General features: G+C 38.4%; 1 protein-coding gene across 1 annotated transcript in view; it reads left to right on the forward strand.

The window, feature by feature from the left end:
• The first annotated feature begins 15,437 nt into the window (after positions 1-15,437).
• CCDC129 (coiled-coil domain containing 129) overlaps positions 15,438-22,535 on the forward strand; it is an 80,402-nt gene continuing 73,304 nt past the window's right edge. The window contains exons 1-3 of the mRNA XM_006912113.1: positions 15,438-15,645; positions 18,062-18,110; positions 18,405-18,442. Coding sequence (XP_006912175.1) covers positions 15,483-15,645; positions 18,062-18,110; positions 18,405-18,442 — 250 coding nt within the window. The 5' untranslated portion in view covers positions 15,438-15,482. The remainder of the gene's footprint in view (positions 15,646-18,061; positions 18,111-18,404; positions 18,443-22,535) is intronic.

The following is a 22,535-nucleotide window of genomic DNA, read 5'->3' on the forward strand; positions in this document are numbered from 1 at the left end:
TTGACATAAATGGTAGTTGTAAGAGTGTTGGTTCTTCTTTAACTACTAAAAGTCCCTTTAGACTAACATAGCTAGGTAATACTGCGTACATTTTAGGTAGATCCGTGGAAAAGAATATGACCGAGGACAGTATAGTAGGTCTATGTCACTAATTTAACAACTATTCAGTGACCCTGATATTACTGAGTACCCAAGACAGTGTTTTAAGCAAAATGAGTCCACTCACTCTTTTCTGTGGAAATATCCCTTAATATTTGATACCCTCTCTTCCAGCCAAACCTGTGATGGTGTGGTGGAGAAAGGGGCAGAATCAGTGCCCTCTTCCTATATAAATGTGTCAAGTCAATTCGGTTTAGTTTATCAGACATTTATTGAGCGTTATTTATTTCCTGTGAGCAAAGTAAATGGGAATACAGGCCATCTGCCTGGAGTGTCCTAGAAAACTTCTGCCAGATACCATTCATTTGCATTCTGGAAGCGTGTTATACCTCAGTTATAGCCATGAGTAGTTCACAGCATGGGCAGCTATTTTGAGTCGTGGCTCTTTAATCCATTTCAAGATTAAAGATTAGAGAGCTGTCTTTATTTTGTTACTTTTCTACATGGTCAGATTTAACATATTCATTGTTAAAAAACAGGTTCAGTTTTCTTAGCATCTTTGATCTATTCTATCAAATGGGTAATCTAAGCAGTAACACTACATTTCCCCCATAGAGATGAGTAAAGGGAGGTAGTAAAGAAAGATTTTTTTGTTGTCGTTGCCAGTAATAATTTGGTCCATAAACTTTTAAAATATACCTTGAATTGCTCTGCTTCTAAACAAACTTTGTTCACCTAAACTCTGTTATCCTGGTTATTTTACTAGTAATGTAACTTTTTCTTTATGACTCTATCTTTATCCTAAACAAAGAGCTCTTTAATTCAGAGAGAATATCTTATTTTTTATATCTATAGTACCTAGAAGAATGCTAGCCCAGAGATGCTGCTTGATAAATATTGTCGAGATGAAATTTAAATAAATAAGATTTGACTTCGGATTTTAAATCCAGCCTCCCTTTTATTACTGAGCTCCAGATCTATGTATCCAAACTGCCTGCACAATTATTATTATTGCCATCATTACACATATGATCATAATACATCCAATGGTGATCGTACTACGTTTATAAACCATTTCTCATGTATTGCTGCAGTGACTCCTACAATAATTCTGAGAGGAAAACATCCATGAAATAAGTATTTGCATGATGAAAATACTGAGTCTCAGAAATCAAGACTGGACCAGTGTCTCACAGGTAGTTAAGTGTTGGAGCCAGAGCTGGAACTAAGCACATGTGGCTATAAGTCATAAGTGATTTATTAAAAAACGAGTTTTTTCCTATCTCAACACTCGGCATTTGAGACTGAAAAATTTTTTGTTTGTGGGAGAGGGTAGCTGCTCTGTGCATTACAGCATGTTTAACAGGATTCTTGGCCTCTACAAATAAATACTAGTAGCATCTTCCACCCCCACTGTGACAACCAAAAATGTCTCTAGACATTGTCACATGTCCCCTTGGGAGAAAAATCAGTTCCGGCTGAGAATCAATGGTCTAATGGCAGGCACCATGTGGCACGTGCTCCGGGACTGGCATAAGCAAAATAAGAGCAAAATAGAGGGAGGGGCCTTCACAGTGAGTTGAATTGATCGATCAGGATTTATTGTGACGGAAATGAGTACCAAATCTTTGCTGAGCGTAATGTGTCAAATTTAACTCTAAGGGATAAAAAATAATAAGCGTTGCTAAATGTTTTTCCTAAAATAAACACTATCTTAACGTCCATCAAGTGAAACATAGAGCTATTTGGGGTCACTTAATCTCACGATATGCATTTAGCATCATGTTCTCTACTAAATATTACTTAGGAAAGAATTGCTTCCCATTTTTTTTTTTGTAGTTTAGTAACCTATAAATCTGCCCCAATCATCATTTAATTATACTGGACATGGAGATGGAGTTTTCTAGTAAGTTTCAGGCTTGTTGAAAATGTTCAGATATTATTGAGCTTGGTTGTATTTGCATGACTGGGGAAGGAAAGAAAACCTGCCTTTAACTCTTATCTTCATTTAACTAGGGCCCTTGGACCTGCTTAGAAACTCTTAACAAATATGACACCCAATTCTCTGACTTAACTTTGGTAGAACCAGAACAACCGAGCTAAATCTACTTCTCTTTAATTCAGAATCACTGGAAGACTGAGAAAGAGTCTGACATCTCTAAAATAATATGCTCTCTTCCCCGAACTAAGTGTTTGGAAAATGTATAGGATCTGTTGAGATACTCTTTGATGAACTCTGAGCATTAAAATCATCACCAGCATCATCACTCACATCTTCTCTGTAAGAGAAATTTTCCCAGGGTGGAAGTAGGAAGAGTCACGCAACACTTCGAGCCTAACCAATATATCTTTTAAATGTTTAATAATAGGAGGTGGACGTGTGTAAAAGAACAATGCCAAGAAATAAAATTGGTCTGAGTTCGATCTGAGAAAGGATAGAAAGATGCACTAAGTAGAAGCAGTAATTTTGAGATGCCACTCATTGAGACCCGCTACATTGAGAGCTGTCTTGGAGAACTTCATAACAATGCAGATTTTCTCATCCCAGACCTACTGACTAAAACCTCTAAGATTAGGAACTCCCATGCACATTCAGGTTTGAGAACCCCTGAGCCAAAAGACTCAGCTGTTCATTGTCTCTATGACAGTTTAAACTCATTAGATATTCTATCAATACAACTGACTCTATTCTAGACTTATAAAGCAACTTGATGATTATAATTTGACTTATCATGTAAATCACGGGTTTCAATTCTCCTGAGCTCACATACCTGCTTCTGCTTCAAGCATCCTTAATCCTTCCCCTCATCATGCTCTCCTTGTGGGTCTAGACCCTACTGACTATAGACTCCTACCTATAGTGAACTCATCTGTCACCATAGTTTCATTTAGGAGCTGTCTTGTGGCTGGATGTGTATGTTAGCGCAGACTTCACTGCTGAACTCTGGACTCGTGCATCCAAAGTGCATGCTGTTTCCACAGGAACCCCAATCTCCACATTTGCAAAACAAAACACACTAGACCCTTCCATAAATTTATAGCTTCTTCTGTAATCCCTGCTTAATGAATGAAATGGTATTGACCACTTGCCCAAGTGAGAAGTCTGAGAACAGTCTTTGACCATATAGCGGAACCTGCTGATTTTTTTCCCCACACAGTTCAGAAGTCACTCATGTCTTTCTCTCTAATACTGGGGCTGTGGTTGCAGTTGCCATTATATCTCATGTGGTCTCCAGCCTCCTGTCTTCAATCTTGTTTCTTCCACTCATTCCATTCTCTGTATTGAAGCAAGAGGAATTTTTAGAATATAAATCTGATTGTGTCACTTCCCACTACCCTCAGTATAAAGTTCAAACCTCTTAACGACGTGTGAATCCTTCATGTTCTGGTTACCCCTTCCCTCTCCAGCTACATCACTTGATGGACTCTTCCTATATTATAGAGTAGCCACCTTTAGATTCTTGCAATTCTTCAAGTGGACCATTCTCTCTCTTGCCCGCAGACCTTTGCATATGCTGTTCCCTCTGCTACAAGCAGAGGGAAAAGCTTACATTTACTTATTGGCAACATTAAGAAGGCTATTTCAGACAAAGGGCATTCCAAGCGAAGAGCATTACAATTGGGAATACATTAAAACTTTTAGTTTTCTCAAGATGACCCATTAATGGTAGAAAAATTATGTAGGGGATTCCCGAGACCTTAGTTCCAGTGCTAATATACTAAAAAGTCATTTTGTGACACTATCAAATCATAGCTTCTCTGGGTCTCACTTTCTTTATCCCTGCCATCATATTACAGGATTATTGTGTAGATCCAAAGAGATCAAGATAATGAGAATTATTTACTTATTGAAAATATGGAAAATGAATGGCATCAGTTTTCCAATCTGGCTTTTGCCCTACCCTCACCTCCCTACTAACTAGAACATCTCCCCCTTTCAGTTTATTCTTTTCCCTCACCTCCTTGTAGCCACCTACCTCTAGTCTCCTTTAGGACCAAGATTTTAGACTGTAGATTTTCCAGGATGCTTTTTGCAAATCTTCAGAACGAGACTGAGAGCTCTACCTGTGAGATCCTATAGAACCCTTACCTTTACCCTCCACCCCCACTAAACCTTAGCAGCTCTATTGTCACTTCAATTAACTCATTGCCTCCTTCCTTAGACTAAACTACTTCAACTTTAAGTATCTCTTTGTCACATGGGAGGATATTCTTCTGTATGCTGAAGGACAGACCGGAAGGGAAGTGCTCAGTGTGGAAGACTGTTCTTAGAATAACCAGGCTATCAATTGCCTATTGTTTCAGGGACTCTGATATATATGTTCTTTAATTTTAATGCAGAAAACTTTTTTCTTTAGTTCAGTGATGTACACATTATTTTTCTACATCAATTATGCCTCTGAAGAGAAATTGATTTTCCCAAGACCATTTTATTAGATGGGTTTAGATGGGGTTCTGTTCTCTTAATTTCTAATGCAGATTTCAGTACATTGTGTTCTACAACCTCTCAATAAATAAACTCTGTAAATAAATACAGATATAACTAATGGGTAATTAAAATGTACGTAATTGAGAGTTTCTTTGTGGATGCGATTGCATTCCCATTTTTATTTTAAAAAATCACTTTTATTAAAATCTTCTAAAATGAAAACTGTTGAAATAGAAACTTTGTTTTCCAAGTGTAGTTCTGGACATGATGCTTCAATTAAAGTATGTTCTGTTAATGAGCCTTTGTCTAAGACCACCATATCCTGATAGGTGGTGTAAAGTTTCTGGTCCTCTCATAGCTAAGTGAGTAGTGGATGCTCCAGGAGGAAAAGGAGGCAGCCTTACTTCAGGCCACCAGACACTCCTGAGCTTCTGAGAAGAAAGGTCTCAGACACCGGTGGTGGAGGAGGGAGAAATCCTAAAAGATAAGAGAAATCACAAGGCTAGTTCAGGGCCTGTTTATAGGGTGATTCAAGTCCTACTCACCAATGCTAGGAGATCTGCAGAGGAACTTCGCCAGCTGTCTCAGGGGGAGAGGGAAGAGTCTCTGAAGCCCTTTTCCGTCATTCCCCTTGAAGACGACCTCGGCACTTCTCCATCACACTCTGGGCTTCCTGTTTGTCGCAGTCAAATATAACTTGAAACGCACATGGTCTTTTCTATCATGTCAAACTCTAATAATGCAGCTTATCAAAATGAAGAGTAGTGTCAGCCCCCATGACTCAAGAATATAGTAATTATCAGGTACAGATTTAGTAATATGTCCTTTACAAGGATGCACGCTGAATGTGACCATGAAATTTAATCCTAAGAATGAGATTGATAATATGCTTATTTACTTTTCTAAAGTGAGATTGTCTGAATCTTTGAATTAAAATACTTCATAGATACTGAAATTTCCTGGAGGAGAGGGCTGACTATTAGCCCTTACAGTTTCGGTTTGGGAGTATGTGTGTATATCTATGTTATGTTCCCTCTGGACTTTCCAGTAGCAGTTCCTGTGAATTGAATCTCTCCACTGGAATATCCAGTTCTGCTGTCCTCATTTCCAGTGGTTTGCAATGCAAATCATCAGGATGGTAACTCACAATACTATAACCATGGTAACCAAATGAAGACAAGTTTGCTTTACTTCCTCGGCAAAGTACTTTTCAGTCCTGCATTCAGAGCTGATGACACTGCCACAGGTCAAAGGGCATTAAAGGAAAAGCAGAAGGGCTCATAGAAACAAAAACACAACCGGAACCATTATCTTCACTCCTCACACACTCTCCTTCTGAGTCCGGGATTTGCTGTTACTCTGACCTGCCACCATTTCTAACTACCTTCTCACTGCTTTTGTCTTTTGAGGACAGGGTAGAGAGAAGAATCGCTAGGTACCTTAATCCTCAACTTGACCACGGATTTTAATAAGCAGACTGACTGTCCTGGCTTTCTTGACTAACTTCTAAATGAGAGCAGATACAAACCCGGGTCTGAGTTCTCTGGTCATAAGGACTTTCTAGTGTTAGCAGTTGTGATGCTCAAGGATACAGGAAGGCCTCCAAGACCTCTACAGACACTTATTGTGAACAGGTACGGCAAGCTCCGAGGGCCACTTCTCTGCTGAGACACCTTTCTTCTAGTATAGTAGCTCTTATAATTTGTTTATTTCTAGCCCGTGGGGGAGAGGATATTAGTTCTCTGTTTTCATTTTCTCTCAGTTGGAATGAAAGGGCAGCTATAGCATGTTCTGAAACTTTTTTACCCGCAGCTGTGTGACTGGGTGATTCTTTGGAAGAAAGACTATTAGCAATAAGGTAAGTGATCTAGTTGTCATGGATTCTGGCCCGGATGACTTCAGCACTCCATGGGTGGCTGCCATTAGCATGAAAAGATCTAAACACAGGGATGGGAATGCTCTAGGCTCAAAATTGTTAGCTTATTTCAAGCGATGTTTCTGAGGTCAGATGTAGAAATCATACTTTCCTTCTCTTTGTAGCTATTCTTTGTATATTGGGACTTTTGTGTCCTGTTCACTGATTATTTTTTTTCCTTACTATCTGAGGGAGGTCTAATTCATTAAGACAAAGTGAAAGAGTTAAACTCTTTGGCTTTTAACTAATCAGTGAATTCACTAAATATGAAAACTGAGCTTGAACTTCTGGGGCCATGTGGGATTGTTTGGTACAGGTGGAACCTACTATAGAAGTAAAAAAAAACAAAGCAAACAAACTTGTTTTGAAAGAGTGGGGAAAATTGAAATATGAAAACTGAGCTTGAACTTCTGGGGCCATGTGGGATTGTTTGGTACAGGTGGAACCTACTATAGAAGTAAAAAAAACAAAACAAACTTGTTTTGAAAGAGTGGGGAAAATTGAAATATGAAAACTGAGCTTGAACTTCTGGGGCCATGTGGGATTGTTTGGTACAGGTGGAACCTACTATAGAAGTAAAAAAAACAAGCTTTCTTTAATAACTTCTAAATGAGAGCAGATACAAACCCGGGTCTGAGTTCTCTGGTCATAAGGACTTTCTAGTGTTAGCAGTTGTGATGCTCAAGGATACAGGAAGGCCTCCAAGACCTCTACAGACACTTATTGTGAACAGGTACGGCAAGCTCCGAGGGCCACTTCTCTGCTGAGACACCTTTCTTCTAGTATAGTAGCTCTTATAATTTGTTTATTTCTAGCCCGTGGGGGAGAGGATATTAGTTCTCTGTTTTCATTTTCTCTCAGTTGGAATGAAAGGGCAGCTATAGCATGTTCTGAAACTTTTTTACCCGCAGCTGTGTGACTGGGTGATTCTTTGGAAGAAAGACTATTAGCAATAAGGTAAGTGATCTAGTTGTCATGGATTCTGGCCCGGATGACTTCAGCACTCCATGGGTGGCTGCCATTAGCATGAAAAGATCTAAACACAGGGATGGGAATGCTCTAGGCTCAAAATTGTTAGCTTATTTCAAGCGATGTTTCTGAGGTCAGATGTAGAAATCATACTTTCCTTCTCTTTGTAGCTATTCTTTGTATATTGGGACTTTTGTGTCCTGTTCACTGATTATTTTTTTTCCTTACTATCTGAGGGAGGTCTAATTCATTAAGACAAAGTGAAAGAGTTAAACTCTTTGGCTTTTAACTAATCAGTGAATTCACTAAATATGAAAACTGAGCTTGAACTTCTGGGGCCATGTGGGATTGTTTGGTACAGGTGGAACCTACTATAGAAGTAAAAAAAACAAAACAAACTTGTTTTGAAAGAGTGGGGAAAATTGAAATATGAAAACTGAGCTTGAACTTCTGGGGCCATGTGGGATTGTTTGGTACAGGTGGAACCTACTATAGAAGTAAAAAAAAAACAAAACAAACAAACTTGTTTTGAAAGAGTGGGGAAAATTGATTCAGGGATAGGCTTGCCAGATAAATAAAAGAAACCCAATTACATTTGAATTTTAGATAAACAGCAATTTTTTGTTGTTGTTGTTATAAACTTGTCCCAAGGAATGCATGGGCTATGCTTATGCTAAAAATTATTTGTTTTTGATCTGAAATCCAAATGTAACTCCATGTCCTATATTTTTAGTTTCTAAACCAGGCAACTTGATTTAGGGATGATTCGGTTGATGATTTTCTAACTACATCAGTCTTTTTACCATTATTTGTTGGCATTCTCTAAAAATGACTTTCCCTTCTTCCCACAAACTGCACCTTTTAGACACTGGTGCATATTACCTAAGCGCTTACCAATAATGTTTTACTTATTAGTATTTCCACAAACGTTGATAGTGTCAGTTTCCCTACCTTCTAGGTATTCTCATTCTAATTTATATCTGAGAATTAAATAAGGTAACCTATTATCTTTTTAGTTTTCATTTCTTGAATATTAATTAGGCTCATTACATTTATATTTTTTGTCATTCATAGATTTTTCCATTTTTTAATTGCCGGATCATTACATTGCTTCTACTTCCATGTATCTTTTTCTTATTGATTTGTAATTGAATATCATACATGAAAAATATGAAAATTTTTAATGACACGTATACTGCAAATTTTCCATTATTTTTTTAACTGTTTGACATGTTTATTATTTTCACCACAGTAAATTTTAAGATTTTATGTGGTTAAATCCATTATGATTACCCTTCATTACCCTCAATGTCATTTCTTTACAGGCATTCACCACCTCAAAATTAGAAAAAATGTTCACCAATATTTTATTCTATTTTTATTAGAAAAAAATGTTCACCAATATTTTATTCTATTTTTATTTCATTTTTTTCACATCAAATTCTTAACACTATCGAAATTTATTTTGATGACTTGTTTAGGATTCTGTTTTCTTTTGTATTTCATTTGTTTAATTAATTATTTAATTTAGAAATAATTATAGATTTACATACAGTTGTAGGAAATAATAAAAAGTCTACCTGTCTTAGAGGGAGAATCTTTTCAACAATGCATAAATACCCGATTTCTACATATGTGGATTTTTAGGTAGGATTGGCTTTGTCTTCTTGGTATAATCAATGGGTACGAAGTCGTAATGTCATGACAGATTCTTAATCATTTGTAAGGAATAATATCTGTTCCTTTCTCTACATTCCCTGAGATTTTATGGTTATGATTGATCATGGTGGGAAAGGAAGAATGATGACACCTCTGATGTCAGAGGAGTAAAAAATTGTCCATGTAGTAAAAGGGATTTAGACACAGGAACTGGCTTAAATCTCTTCTCCTCACTACCAGATATTTCTTTGTGTTCTTGGACAGAGCACTTTCCTGTTTATGAAATTAAGAACTTTACCATCATGATGGTTTCCTACTCGGCTGAAAAAATGATGCAATATTTAATGTGTAACAATATATTTTTAAATGTGAGATGTGTGCACCTGAAGATATTAAGGTGAATTGCTCAACCAATTATCTTTTAAAGGTATTACAAAAGGTATATGGAAGTGGGGTGTAACAGAGCTCGACTAAAGTGTTCTTAAGAGAAATAGCCAACCGCACGGGTCAGGGTTCTCCAGAGAAATGAAATAGAATACGTGTGTGTGTGTGTGTGTGTGTGTGTGTGTGTGTGTGTGTGTGTGTGTATTGATATATAGATAGATGTAGATGTAGATGTAGATGTAGATGATAGAGATAGAGATAGATATATATAGAGAGAGAAAGAACGAAGGAGAGAGAGAGACAGAGAGCGAGAGAGAGAGCGAAAGAGAGAGAGAGAGAGAGAAAGAGAGAGAGAGAGAGAGAAGTGTGAATATTTGGAAAAGAGAATGATGTAAGAAGTAGAAATATATTTGAAAGAAAGAAAGAAAGAAAGAAAGAAAGAAAGAAAGAAAGAGAGAAAGAAAGAGAAAGAAATCTACATCTATTTATTTATCTATAGAGAGATTTATTATGAGGAATTTGGCTCATACAATTTTGGGACCTGAGAAATTTCATGAGCTGCTATCTGCAGTCTGGGGACCTAGGAAAGCTGGTAGTGTAGTTCCATTCTGAGTCCAAAGCTTGAGAACCAGGAATATCAACACTATAAATCCCAGTTCCAGAGCAGGGACAGACTGATGTCTCAGCTCTCACAGTGAAGCTGCGGAAAGAGAATTTTTCCTTTACCTTTTCCTTCTATTCAGGCCCTCAGCAGATTGCGTGATGCCTATTCACATTAGGGTGAGCAATCTGCGTGACTCAGTCTCCCGAGTCAAATGCTAATCTCTTCTGGAAGTACCACCACAGACACACCCAGAAATAATGTTTAGCCAGATATCTGGGCACCCCATGGCCCAGTCAATTGGATACACAAAATTAATCATCATACCATCAGTTAAGATGACTTGTGATTTCAGTAAGCTAACATTGAAGAACATCTGTTTAATTGTTGCAGAGCCACTGTTTAATAGTCTTTTGGTAAAATTTATGCTATAATTGCTCACGTGCATTTTAATCTCCTTATCTAGAATGTTTTCCTATCCATTATCCCACCTTCAAGAGCCAAGGCCAATACCTCCTCTACCAAAAAATTTTTTAGCCCCCGAATGAAGATTTTCCTCCTTTAATATTTGAGAACAGTTGTTTTGTACATCTCTTAAAATGCATATTATATTCTGCTTCATGATATATAGTTAATAAGTACTATTTCTTGTAGTCAACTGCAAGATCCTCAAAGTTCTTTTATATACAGTAAAATATTTAATTGAATTGAATTAGTATATATCTATTGAATTTATTTATCAATAGTTCATTTATATGATGTGTTTTTATAACTACTAGTGCATGGTACTGTGCCTGACATGCTAGAAACCACAAAGATGAATAAGTCACAATTGCCCCTCACTGAAAGCACAGACAGGGACCAGGGTCAGAAGTTATTCTTTCATTAAACAGTTGTTGCTAATTACCTATTATCATCCATATACCAGACTAAGTGCCATGGATACAAAAATAAATAAGTCACGGCTCTTGCCCCCAAGGAATCCATTTAGTTGCGTGGGAAAGGCAGAAGTGTCCATGAGTGTGAAGAATGCTACAGCAAGGGGTTGCACAAGTTGCTGTGAGTGCCCAGAGCAGGCTAGGGTGGGACTGGAGAGAGATAAGGAGAAGAGTTCTATGTGGACCAGGGAGTGGTACTGAGTTAAAATAAGGGCACTGCTAGGGGAGGGATCTTCGCCACATGGTATCAGCAGGGAGGGCGGATTTGAGAACAAGTGGTTCTGTGCATCCAGAAGATGGTGAGCCCGGGGAACCTGGATTGCGACGATGTGGGAGTGGGAGACCAGGGGTAGATCATAGATGCCCCCACATCCTTCCGTTCTCCCTCCCCAGGATGAGGCAAGGCCAACGTTGAGAAGACAAGAGAGAAGAGGGACTCATTGAGAAAGAAAAACAGCTTTAAAGTTGGCGTGGAATTGGAATGGGGCTAACAGCAGATAAATCAATCGATCCCACTTTACCAGCCTTGAAGGCCTTTCAGGTTTCCAGGAAGCTGTATTACGGTTCTTGAATTAATAATCTTTTGCTTATTTCACCAGCAAAAGTTGAAAACTCCAAGTCCAAGAAACTGACTTTGGGTTCCAACTTGGGCATAACGGCCTTGTCTTTCAATCCAGCTTGCTCTGAAATGGCAGAAGTGAGCACCCTTCACATATTTCATGGTGGGAGGAAGCCACCCACAGAATAAGTCATCACAGACTGCTTGTTCTTCCCAGCAGAGTGTTGATAGAACACTTTCTTCCCCAGGATCTGCCTCTACTTCACTGAATCATTTGGAAATCTTTAGAAGTGTTTGTGGGACTTTGATCCTTGGATAGGAAGGAAGAGCAGAAGGATGTTCCTGGCTTGGGTTTGTTGTTTGAGTTGCTGAGTGGTCTCCCTAAACCTGTAAATAACAGGAACAATGTTTGATTCTTCTCACTTTTATAGTTTCGATAAACATAGCTTTAATAACTATGAGCTCCATTGGTCAAATATTAAACAGTTTATGTGGAGGCTAGAAATACAATAACCAACTTATGGAATTATCTCATCTCATCCAATTCCCTCATATTTGCAAGAGGAAATTACATTCCAAGACAGCTTAAAACTACATACCCAATGTCATGCAACTAATTAACTATTTGTCAATTAATTAAAATAATTTTTTTGTTTCTCCAGTGATGAATTAAGATCTTTATCTGCTTGTTAGCTGCTGGAAAGCACATAAGAGAAGGTAAAAGGAGGTACTTACTCAGATAGCTTTGGCTGAAATTGCGGAAGTGGGAATCAAGTGATTACTTAGAAATCTCTGCTTTAAAATGGAGGTGCACACACACACACACACACACACACACACACACACACACTCCCTGCTCCTGGGGAGTCGCCATATATGGAGGATAGAGAGGAGCAAGGCATGTCTGGACACTTTGATATCTTACGATAGCTTGAAAGAAAATGTGATGTAAAATTAATAAAATAAAGCCAGTTGTTTTCTCCTTTTAATTATTTTTAAAATGATAAAAACTTGGTAACATTTCAGTACATCTCTTTTTTGTCTTTTCGATACTTATTTTGTTTTGTTTTGTTTTCACAAAATTGAATTCTTGGTATATATAAATGGTTTTGCATCCTCTTTTTTAAGATTAAACATGATAATATAAGAAATTTCCCACATTAACGGGAGTTCTTTATACACTTAAGGACTAACGGCGTAGTGATCAGAATAGAAATAATCTGAGGAGAGAGAAGGGATGGCACAGGGGACAACACGGTGCAGAATGAGGACTCACTTTGGGTCAAGTCAGTGTTGGCAAAAATTTGGTTCCAAGTATCCTGGTGACAGAGTAGTTAACTAGAGGGATTAGCAGAGGCCACACTCCATACCTTCTGGCCTGTCAGTCCACTGGGCAGTTCAAGGCTGCCATCTGATCCGTGTCTCTTTCTGAAGGGCCATTCTAGGGGTCAAGGCAGTGGACACCAACGGAAGACCCTTCGAGCATCAGAGAATCCATTTCCGGAAGCAGATTTGTTTACTAACTGGGAAGGTAGCCGCTAAAATAGAGGGAACAAGAGATTTTCTTTGCAAACTGGCCCTTGACCCTTACGTTTAGCAAGGGTTCCCGCTTTTCCTGGCAAACTTTTTCCTACTCTGAGGCCAAGTACAACTGAGGTGACAGGGAGCGCATCCTCACTGGTTGTTCAAGGAGGGTGGCTGAGATCACACATGCCATTGTAGAGTGGAAGTTTGGGGACGGACCAATAAAGCAGCACTTTCATGCAAAACTTTGAGGATTTTTAGTGGTATATTTGAAAAAGTGGTAGCTAGGTTAAAATTCAACAAATTCAGCAATTTGTCAGCTGCTTGACAGCTCCTGCTCCCACTACAGAGCAGAATCTCTCATGATAAATAAAAACTGACTTTCAGCCGAGGTCAGTAAAGGAGCGAGATTATTTGAGGGATTTTATTCTTCCATAATATGTTATTCCTTTCTTCAAACCTCGATCCTTTATTGAGTCTGATATTTCATGAATGTTGTTAAACATGATTTTGGAGTTTTTCTTTCTTTTGAGATTTTGCACTGTCAGAGTTGATGCTCTGGTTATAATTCACACACATAAGATGCAAGATGTTGCCAAAGGGAACTTTTTATTTACTCAAAAAACCCAAGGCTTACGTAAAATTAAATAACGAAAAATTAAATGCAGTTCCTGAAGGTTATTTTGTTTAGTGTTACGAATTCTGGTTTACCAAACAATTTTGTAAACATTAAAAATACAGTCTAATCTGTTTTATTTTTGTCTTGTGTTATCATTGAAATTTTTATAAATATTTACTTACTCCCAGAACATATTCATAAAGTTAGCTTTCTGAAGTTTCCTGGCTACCATGCTCACTGTTAATATAGATATTAACTGTCTACCTTTTACCCAAATGTTTAATTAATTGAAATGTCTTAGTAATTGCGTTATTTTAGCAGACTATTAACAGTCATCACACTTGTCATTCATTTTTTTCAGTAATTTACTATTGCAACAATAAATGTATATTTACACTTCTAATAAATGATAAAGTTTTTAATATATAAAGCATATAGGGAGTCTCTTTCTTCCAATTGCACCTAGAATGTTCACCTATACTTAGACTATTCAGATGTTTATAATAAATCCGAATGACTTGCCTTGTCGAAACATTGATTAGAAATGGTCTACATGTCATGTGATCAGGGATTATGCATAGGTTTAGGGATGCAGGACATCATGCTAAAGTGGGTGTTTGACTATTTAGTTATCTCTCTCTAAGCTTGAAGAATAAACTAATGCAAATTCAAGTAGATGCCGTAGAAAGAATTTAGTCAGAAAATGTGGCTTTAAACCCTAGCTTTGCTAAGTTAATTTTGTATATATTTATTGAGCACCTTCTATGTGCTGAGAATTCAGTCATGCAGTAGAGACACATCAGTGAGTAAGAGTGGGTCCCTTGTTCCCAGTGTGCTGATAATCGGGAGTTTAAGCAATTTCAACGGGTGCTCTAAGCTTCTGTCTCCTTCTCTTACTCTCTGAGCCTCCTAAGGATGTTAATAAATGTCAAATGAGATAATGAGGAAGTCTGCATTTCTTATGCCATGTGCAAAATATATTTATCAATATTCTCACTGTCCCAACCACCCCATAGGGTAGCTAGTAAAGCTTCGTGGTCATAGGAATGTGCTTCGATCCTGGTTGTTGTGTGGCTTTCAGTTTACAACTCAATCCCTCTGCTCTTCAATTTACTATAAAATTGTGACATTTAGATTACTTCCTTCATTGACAATTAGATTAAATAACAGCTGTATAGAATTCAGCGTGGACTCTAGCACTTAATACGCATTCCACTGAGGTTAACAGTTGTTAAAATTCAGTACAATTTATCCTCCACTAAAAAATAAGGAAATGCAGAGAGATTATATAATTTGCCCAAGGCCACACAATAAGTTACAGAGATGAGACTTGGCCAAGTTGATCTGTTGCCAAAGCCCTGTGTTTTACATTTTGGGTCTGTAAAACTATTTTTCTAGATGTAACTATTGCATAAATTTTCAGGATACTTATTGTGTTAATCACTGTTTTTAAACTTTCTCCTTGGCTGGGTGTGTCCACTAGTTCAATTTCGTTGCCCTCTATTCCCATCTCAGTCCTACTGGAGGGTGGATGTGGCCTGGTGATGGGTGATGCCACAGTCCCTGGTCTCCAGCACCTCTCCATTGAGAGAGAACCATTTATTGCATTGAAGCAGGGACTTCAGCTTGGGTAGGTGAGCCAGGCTGCCGGAGATGGTGAACCTGGCTCCACTCACTGGACTGTAAGCATTCTGGCCTTCTCCCTCTCACTGAGCCAGGCCCGAAAGCTGAGCTCACTGTGTCTGATTTGCGTGTGTTTTAAATCAGTGTGCCGAACTCCTCTCCTATGATGGCGGAGAAGTCACATGGATCTGACAGCCCTCAAGGAAGCCAAGAAAAGAGCAGGAGAGACATCCTGAGGTCCACCAAGAGCGTGTGGGCCCCCCTGGACGAGCGGCTGCCTCCAGGCTCTGAGGAGGAAAGCCTGTGTCTCCCCATCCCCATGCTGGGTGAGCACGGACCCTCGGGCTGTCTGAGGCCATCCTGCTGTGGGCGGTGAGGGATGTAGGGGCTCTGGGCTGCGGGGGCAGTGATTTAGGAAAAAAGGACTTGGTTTTGAAGATAACAGTGCTCCTGGCATGATGCCGGAAACTTTATGAAATGGACACTTCTTTACTTTTTTTTAGAAGTCAAATAATTTTATTATTCTCATTTTCCAATTACAGTTGGCATTCAACATTATATTAATTTCAGCTATACGGCATAGTGATTAGACATTTATATAATTTACAAAGGGATCCTCCTAATAAGTCTAGTCCCCACCTGGCACCACACAAAGTTATTACTATACTATTGACTACATTCCCTATGCCGTACTGTCCACCCCCATGACTGTTTTGTAACTGCCAATTTGTGCTTCTTAATCCTTTCACCTTTTTTCACGCATCCCCCCAATACTCCTCTTATCTGGTGACCATCAAACTGTTCTCTGCATCTATGAGTTTGTTTCTGATTTGTTTATTTTGTTCCGTAGATTCCACATATAAGAGAAATCACACAGCATTTGTCTTTCTCTGTCTGACTTATTTCACACATCTGGTGACCATCAAACTGTTCTCTGTATCTATGAGTTTCTGATTTGTTTATTTTGTTCTGTAGATTCCACATATAAGAGAAATCACACAGTATTTGTCTTTCTCTGTCTGACTTATTTCACTTAACCCAATACCCTCTAGGTTTATTCATGTTGTCGCAATGGTAAGATTTCATTCTTTTTTGTGGCTGAGTAATATTCCATTATATATATATGTACACACACACACACACACACACACACACACACACACACACACACATCTTTATCTAGTCATCTATCGATGGACATTTATGTTGCTTCCATGTCTTGGCTATTGTAAATAACACTGCAGTGAACATAGGGATGCACATGTCTTTTCAAATTAGTGTTTTGGGTTTTTTCATATAAACCCCTAGAAGTAGAATTACTGGATCATAAGGTAGTTCTTTTTTTAATTTTTTGAGGAACCTCCATACTGTTTTTCATAGGGGCTGCACCAATTTTTAATCCCACCAAAGGGCACAAGAGTTCTCTTTTTTCCATATCTTTGTCCTTGCTTGCTGGTTTTTGATTTATTGATGATAGCCATTCTGACAGATGTGAGGTGTTAGCTCATGGTGGTTTTAATTTGCATTTCTCTGATGATGAGTGATGTTGAGCATCTTTTCACATGCCTTTTGGCCATCTGTCTATCCTCTTTGGAGAAATGTCGATTCAGGTCCTCTGCTAAAATGGGCAGTTCTGATTTCTCCTACAGACACTCAAAACATAGACCTTCTTGATGGAAATAGACAAACTCACGAATGAACTCTGTTTCCTTTCCACTTGAAAATCCCCTCATCCTAAGACTCCCAGGGCCCCAAAGCTGTATGGAGTCCATGCCAGAGACACGAGGTTTCCTTCTGGACTTCAGACTCTTTATCAAAAGGCTCTTATTTGCTGGGTCTTACATGAGGCATCAACAATAATTTAATAGCTTAAAGAGTAATAAGAAAATACTCTCCCTCCACTGTGATTAACTGTTTAATGGTTTTTCTTCTTTGCCCACCATCCACTTCATTCTACCCCTTCACATTACCTCAGCTGAAGAATAAACACCTCCTATGTCCACATGGCCTTTTTGGTTCACCAGATACCTGGTGAGTAGGTAATTCAGGTACCTCACTGTTTGGTAGGATAAAGTCAAAGGAAATCAGCCTAGAGTAGCCAACCAGAATTGAAACAAATGTTTAACAGGAAACAAATATTTAACAGGAAATGCTGCCTTGATAGCCCTCTCTTTTGTGCCAGAGATAAAGATCCACCTTTAAAGGCTGGTACCTTTTTAACACAAGGTGCCTTTGGCAATCCTGGGAGTCTAGTGCAATTTGTCCCTGGAATGAATGCAAATTTGGTTTCTAACCTGGCAGAGAATTCCTTGCAAATAAACATCCCTGGCTAGCTGCCTTAGGTAAATGTCGTGATTCAATAAGGAGAGAGGCTCCGGGGTGATTTACATTCTGCAAGACAAAGGTCTCATATGCTTGTTCGCCCTTCGCACTCACGCCAGGTAATTTAATAATTATTCTAACATAGCTTGCTCTTCAGTAATTTCTTTTTCTTCCCGTTTATATCATCTTTTTTTTTTTTTTTTAAGTTACAGTCTTTTGGCAAGTTTATACTTCATTTTCAGGGAAGGCTGATTATGGAAAACAGGAAGTTTTGCCTTGGGGAAAAAAATGAATATGTTTATAGAAACATGTGACTACACATGTAGGAAAGGGAGCTATTGGGTGGTGGCTGAATAATGAAGGAGAGTCGTTTTAACTGGTTGTGCTTTGACTGAATGGTCTATTTCTTCTCATTTGTAGAAGATGCCAAACAGGAAAGTATTCAGCAGTGGCTGGACTCTGGATTCTTGTAAGTGATTCTTTGCGCCCTTACACATTTCTCTCGCAAAGATCCACAAAAACAATGTGACTAATTCTTCTGGGGCAAGGTGCAACATGTAGGGATTTTCACTGTAACTCAGTGCTTGACAGATTACTCATATTATTGCAAAGTTTATGTACCAGTTTAAAAGTACAAAATAGAATAGTCCTCTTCTGATAAACCCTAACTCTGCATTTACTCTCATCTGTTTAATTAAAAAGTGGTTTAGTATAATTTATTTACATACATTGTTTGATTCACAATACTTTCGTTTCTTTACAGTGTAAATGAAAACTTTCAGCAAGTCAGTGACCAAGCTGGTAAGGCAAGGGGACCCGGGAGCTCTTACGCTTTGGGGACTTGAATAGGGGATGTATTAACAAACATGTCTGTGCAAATCTTCTCAAAAGGAGAATGAACAGATTCCTAGAAATGGAACAAATCTCAAAAAACATACAGCTCTATCTCTTTGTTCGACATATAAAACTGAAGCTCAGAAAAGATAGGGGATGTCCGGCAAGGGATTGGTGGCCGGAAAGCAGAACTCTTAAATATCATTAATGCAGACTGGAGCAGAACACTCCCTGGGTTCTATGAAGACATTTTGCAAAGATGTAATTATGGAAATGAAATAGTTTCACTTTTCCTCACACCGTACTGTAGTTTTATTTCTAAATCTCATTTCTTTCTATTCTTTGGTCTCAGAATTATATCCTCTCTTTTTAATGATGCATTTGTTCTCAAGAAGAACAAATGATCGAATTCTATAGCAAACAGTGCAAATATGTATTTCTGAGGCAAAAAATGCACCACACTGGTTACATTGAAATTTGCTAAGAATATTATAAAAAGAAAAAGAAATTTAATTACAAGTCTCACAGTTTCCATCTTCATTAAATAAAATACCATATTTCATAGACTCTAAGACCCCTTGATCTTACGCTAACATTTTAAGTTCCACTCAGATAGGAAAATTAAAAAAACACAAGCCCCGGCAATTATAAAAGAAAGGCGACATTAATATAGCTCATCTCTTTTGTTAGCTTTATTTTAAATTAATTAATTTCTTTTAATCAAATAATTTATATTTACTTATTTGTTTATTTTAATATTTATTAAATTTATTGGGGGTGACATTAGTTAATAAATTTATATAGGTTTCAAGTGTACGATTGAATAATACATAATATGTATATTGCATTGTGATTTCATAGGTGTTAAAATGTGAAAAATGTCTGTTTTAAAATTGATGAAATGCCGTTAATATGTATTTAAAAATGACATAAATTAGTAGTTTAATGAGTAGAGGAAAAAATTATTAGTCTAGTTGTTACTTACTTGGCTGATTTTAATTACTTTGCTTTCTTCACTGCCTTTAAAATTAAGATTGACCATTGACTACAAACCAGTTTAAATTTGGGATTTTTTTTACTTAAAAAAAGTAAGTTTGTCATTGAAGTTTCCTGATTTGTTAAGCTTTTTTTTTAAAAAATATTAAAGGTCCATGATGTAAAAGTCTCTGGAGATGTGCGTTTGCCAATAAATTGAACTTAAGTAATTCTGTTCATAATAATTCCGACTCAAGGAAAGGTGGGAACTTAAGAAATATAGTCAACGTTTCATATTTCCTTGACGTTTCAACTTGCCTGGGTCGTGGCTGGGGGCCTGACACAGTTCTGGGGGTGTCAGTAACTATTCAAAGCTTTACTTCCCACAAATTAAAGACAAGTCACGGCCTGTCCTCCTCCTAATCAAGTCGATGACCTATAAAGGCACAGACATGAGGAGAGGACTTGGAGGAAAGGAGGGATGTCAGAATAGCTCTGAGATCAGAAACGCACAGTTTCAGTTTGCCAGGTCCTTTATCTTCAGCGAGGGTTCTAATAAGAATGGAATAGCTTCTTACGAGTTTAATTGAGCCTTCACGTTTACAAGGCCCTTTCTCACCTGTCAGATTTGAAACTCAATGACCTGTATGGTAGGTAGCAAGGCTGGTGTTTATTTCTGTTTTGCAGGTGAGGAATCTGGGGCACAGAGTAGTCACGCGCCACAGTTTTTGGTCACAGCTGGTTAGTGGAATTCGAGGCCCAGCATTCTATTAGCCCCTCTGTGCGCTGGTGAGACTGATACACACCAAATTCAGGGAAGCCAAGAGCCGTGCTGAAAAGCGTGGAAGCTAGAACACCAGAAACTAGGACCTGAAGGTTGTGAGGAGTGTGGCAGGGAGAAAAACTGGCAAAACGAAAAAAAACCGGAGGAGAAAGAAAAGTACTCACTACAGAAGGGAAACGGCTATAAAGACTCAGAATCCTAACATGATGTGGAGAGGTGCATTAGTTTCATAGGGCAGCCCTGAAAAATGACCACGGTGTAGTGGCTTAAAACAGAAATTTATTCTCTCGCCGTTCTGAAGGCTGGAAGTCTGAAATCAAGGTGTCGGCAAGGTCATTCTCTCTCTGAAGGTTCCAGGGAAGAATCCTTCCTTGCCTCTTTCTGGTTTCGTGTGGCTCCCATCCACCCTTGACATTCCGTGGTTTATAGCTTCATCATTCCATTCTCTGCCTCCATCTTCATATGGCTTTCTTTTCTTGTGGGTCTTCTCTTATAAGGACACCTGTCATTGGTTTTAGGATTTAGGACCTACCTTAATCAATTATGACCTCACCTTTACCAATTATATCCCAAAGACCCTACTTTCAAAAAAAGGACACATTCGTAAGTGAAATTTCAGATGCAGAAGTAAAAACTTGGGGATGCTACTATTCAACCCACTATAAATGGAAATCAGTCTGAGCTGGTTTCCGTCATTGATCAGTCTGAGACTTTATACATTAAAATAGCAACAAAATCAAGGTGCGCCCATCTTACAGGTAACCTAGTATCTCTCATGGGATTCATTCTAGTGGACCTCCAGGCCTTGGACTGTGTGCCCCAAATAAAATGGAGAGGTGAAATAAGGCATTAGCAGTCCTATTGCTGATTTTATCTTGAGTCTTGAGATGGCCAAGGTGGGGTCTTGGCCTTTAATGGGGAGTCTTTGACTTTCACACTTCTATGTGGCTACTTGAAGTCTCATTTTTACTAAACTGGAATCTGATTGGCCTATTTTCCATCCTCTTTACCAGCACTGTGCTAGGTAAAACCCCTAACCCTTGGCACTTCAGCCTCTTCATCAGGAGAGCTGGGAGGGGCAAGAAATCAGTATATATCGAGGGCACACACGCTATACATAATCTCATTAACCAGGGCCATCGTCTGAGGTAGATATTATCATTATTAAACTTTACAAGGAGGAAAATGAGGTTCAAAAAGGTTAAGTAATTTGCCCAAAGTAGCACAGTTAGTAGATAAGGGAGTTGAGTAAATTTAAACTTGGATCCGTCTGACCCTACAGACTGGCTGCCTCTCTAAAGGACCCTCGCAGGACATTTGGCCCTGTCCACTGAGTCATTTGGACCACATCAAAAGGTCCTGGAAATTTGGTCTTATCAAAAATGTCCATGAGCATGTTTGATCCGTGCCAAATGGCCCTTGATATTTGACCCTGTCAAAAATGTCCACACTTTGCAAACTTCCCTGGGTTCAAATAGTCCATATCATTTATTTATACTTTTGGTTTACAGGATTAATTCATTAAAATACTGTCATGTTTATTGGCCCAATAATTGTGTTGTGGCTGTATGGTCAGTAATCACTTCTCGCCTTGGTGGCCGAGCTGGTCGTGGCACATGGAGTTGGGTAGGTGGATTAGGGCTCGAATCTTGCGGAAGAGAGGAATTTATGTTAACCATGCACGTTTTGGCCAAGGACATTTTGGCATAGACCACATGCAGGTCTCCATGGGCATTTTGGACAGGACCAAATGTCCACTAGTCTAGAGGACTAGTGTAACTTCCTATCCATGTAATGCAAGGAAACTCCTGGCAGGAAAGCTCTGAATTAACGTCCCTGCCAGAAAAGTCAAAGTTGGAGCAAGTTGGCGAGTTCGCTGGCATTTACTTCTCCTTCCCAGTCTCTTGACTCCTGCGTACCAGCCATCAAGGCCATGGCACAGTCCTCTTTAATTTAAATGTTTTGAAGCGGGACAACACTAATTTTTTTTTATGTCAATTAAGTGTCTACGTAAAAATAAAATGGCCATAGCTAAATCTTAAAATTAAAAAAAAAAAAGATGTGTCAAATAATTTTTCTAGAAAGCCGTAAGGAGCCATTCTACCTCAATTCCACAAATTTTAAATTTTGAGAAACAAAATTCTTAGAAATTTGACATGACTGAGAAACTAATGCCTAATAGTTGGGAAATTCTCCGGTTATTGTGTTTTTTCTGAAGCTCACTAGATTTCTGATCTCCATACCTTTCAATCTCAAAAGTAGTAATATATATATATGTAATATATATATATAGATGTTCAT

This window comes from Pteropus alecto, unplaced genomic scaffold (genome assembly GCF_000325575.1).
Source record: "Pteropus alecto unplaced genomic scaffold, ASM32557v1 scaffold21, whole genome shotgun sequence".
NCBI classification, from domain to species: domain Eukaryota; kingdom Metazoa; phylum Chordata; class Mammalia; order Chiroptera; family Pteropodidae; genus Pteropus; species Pteropus alecto.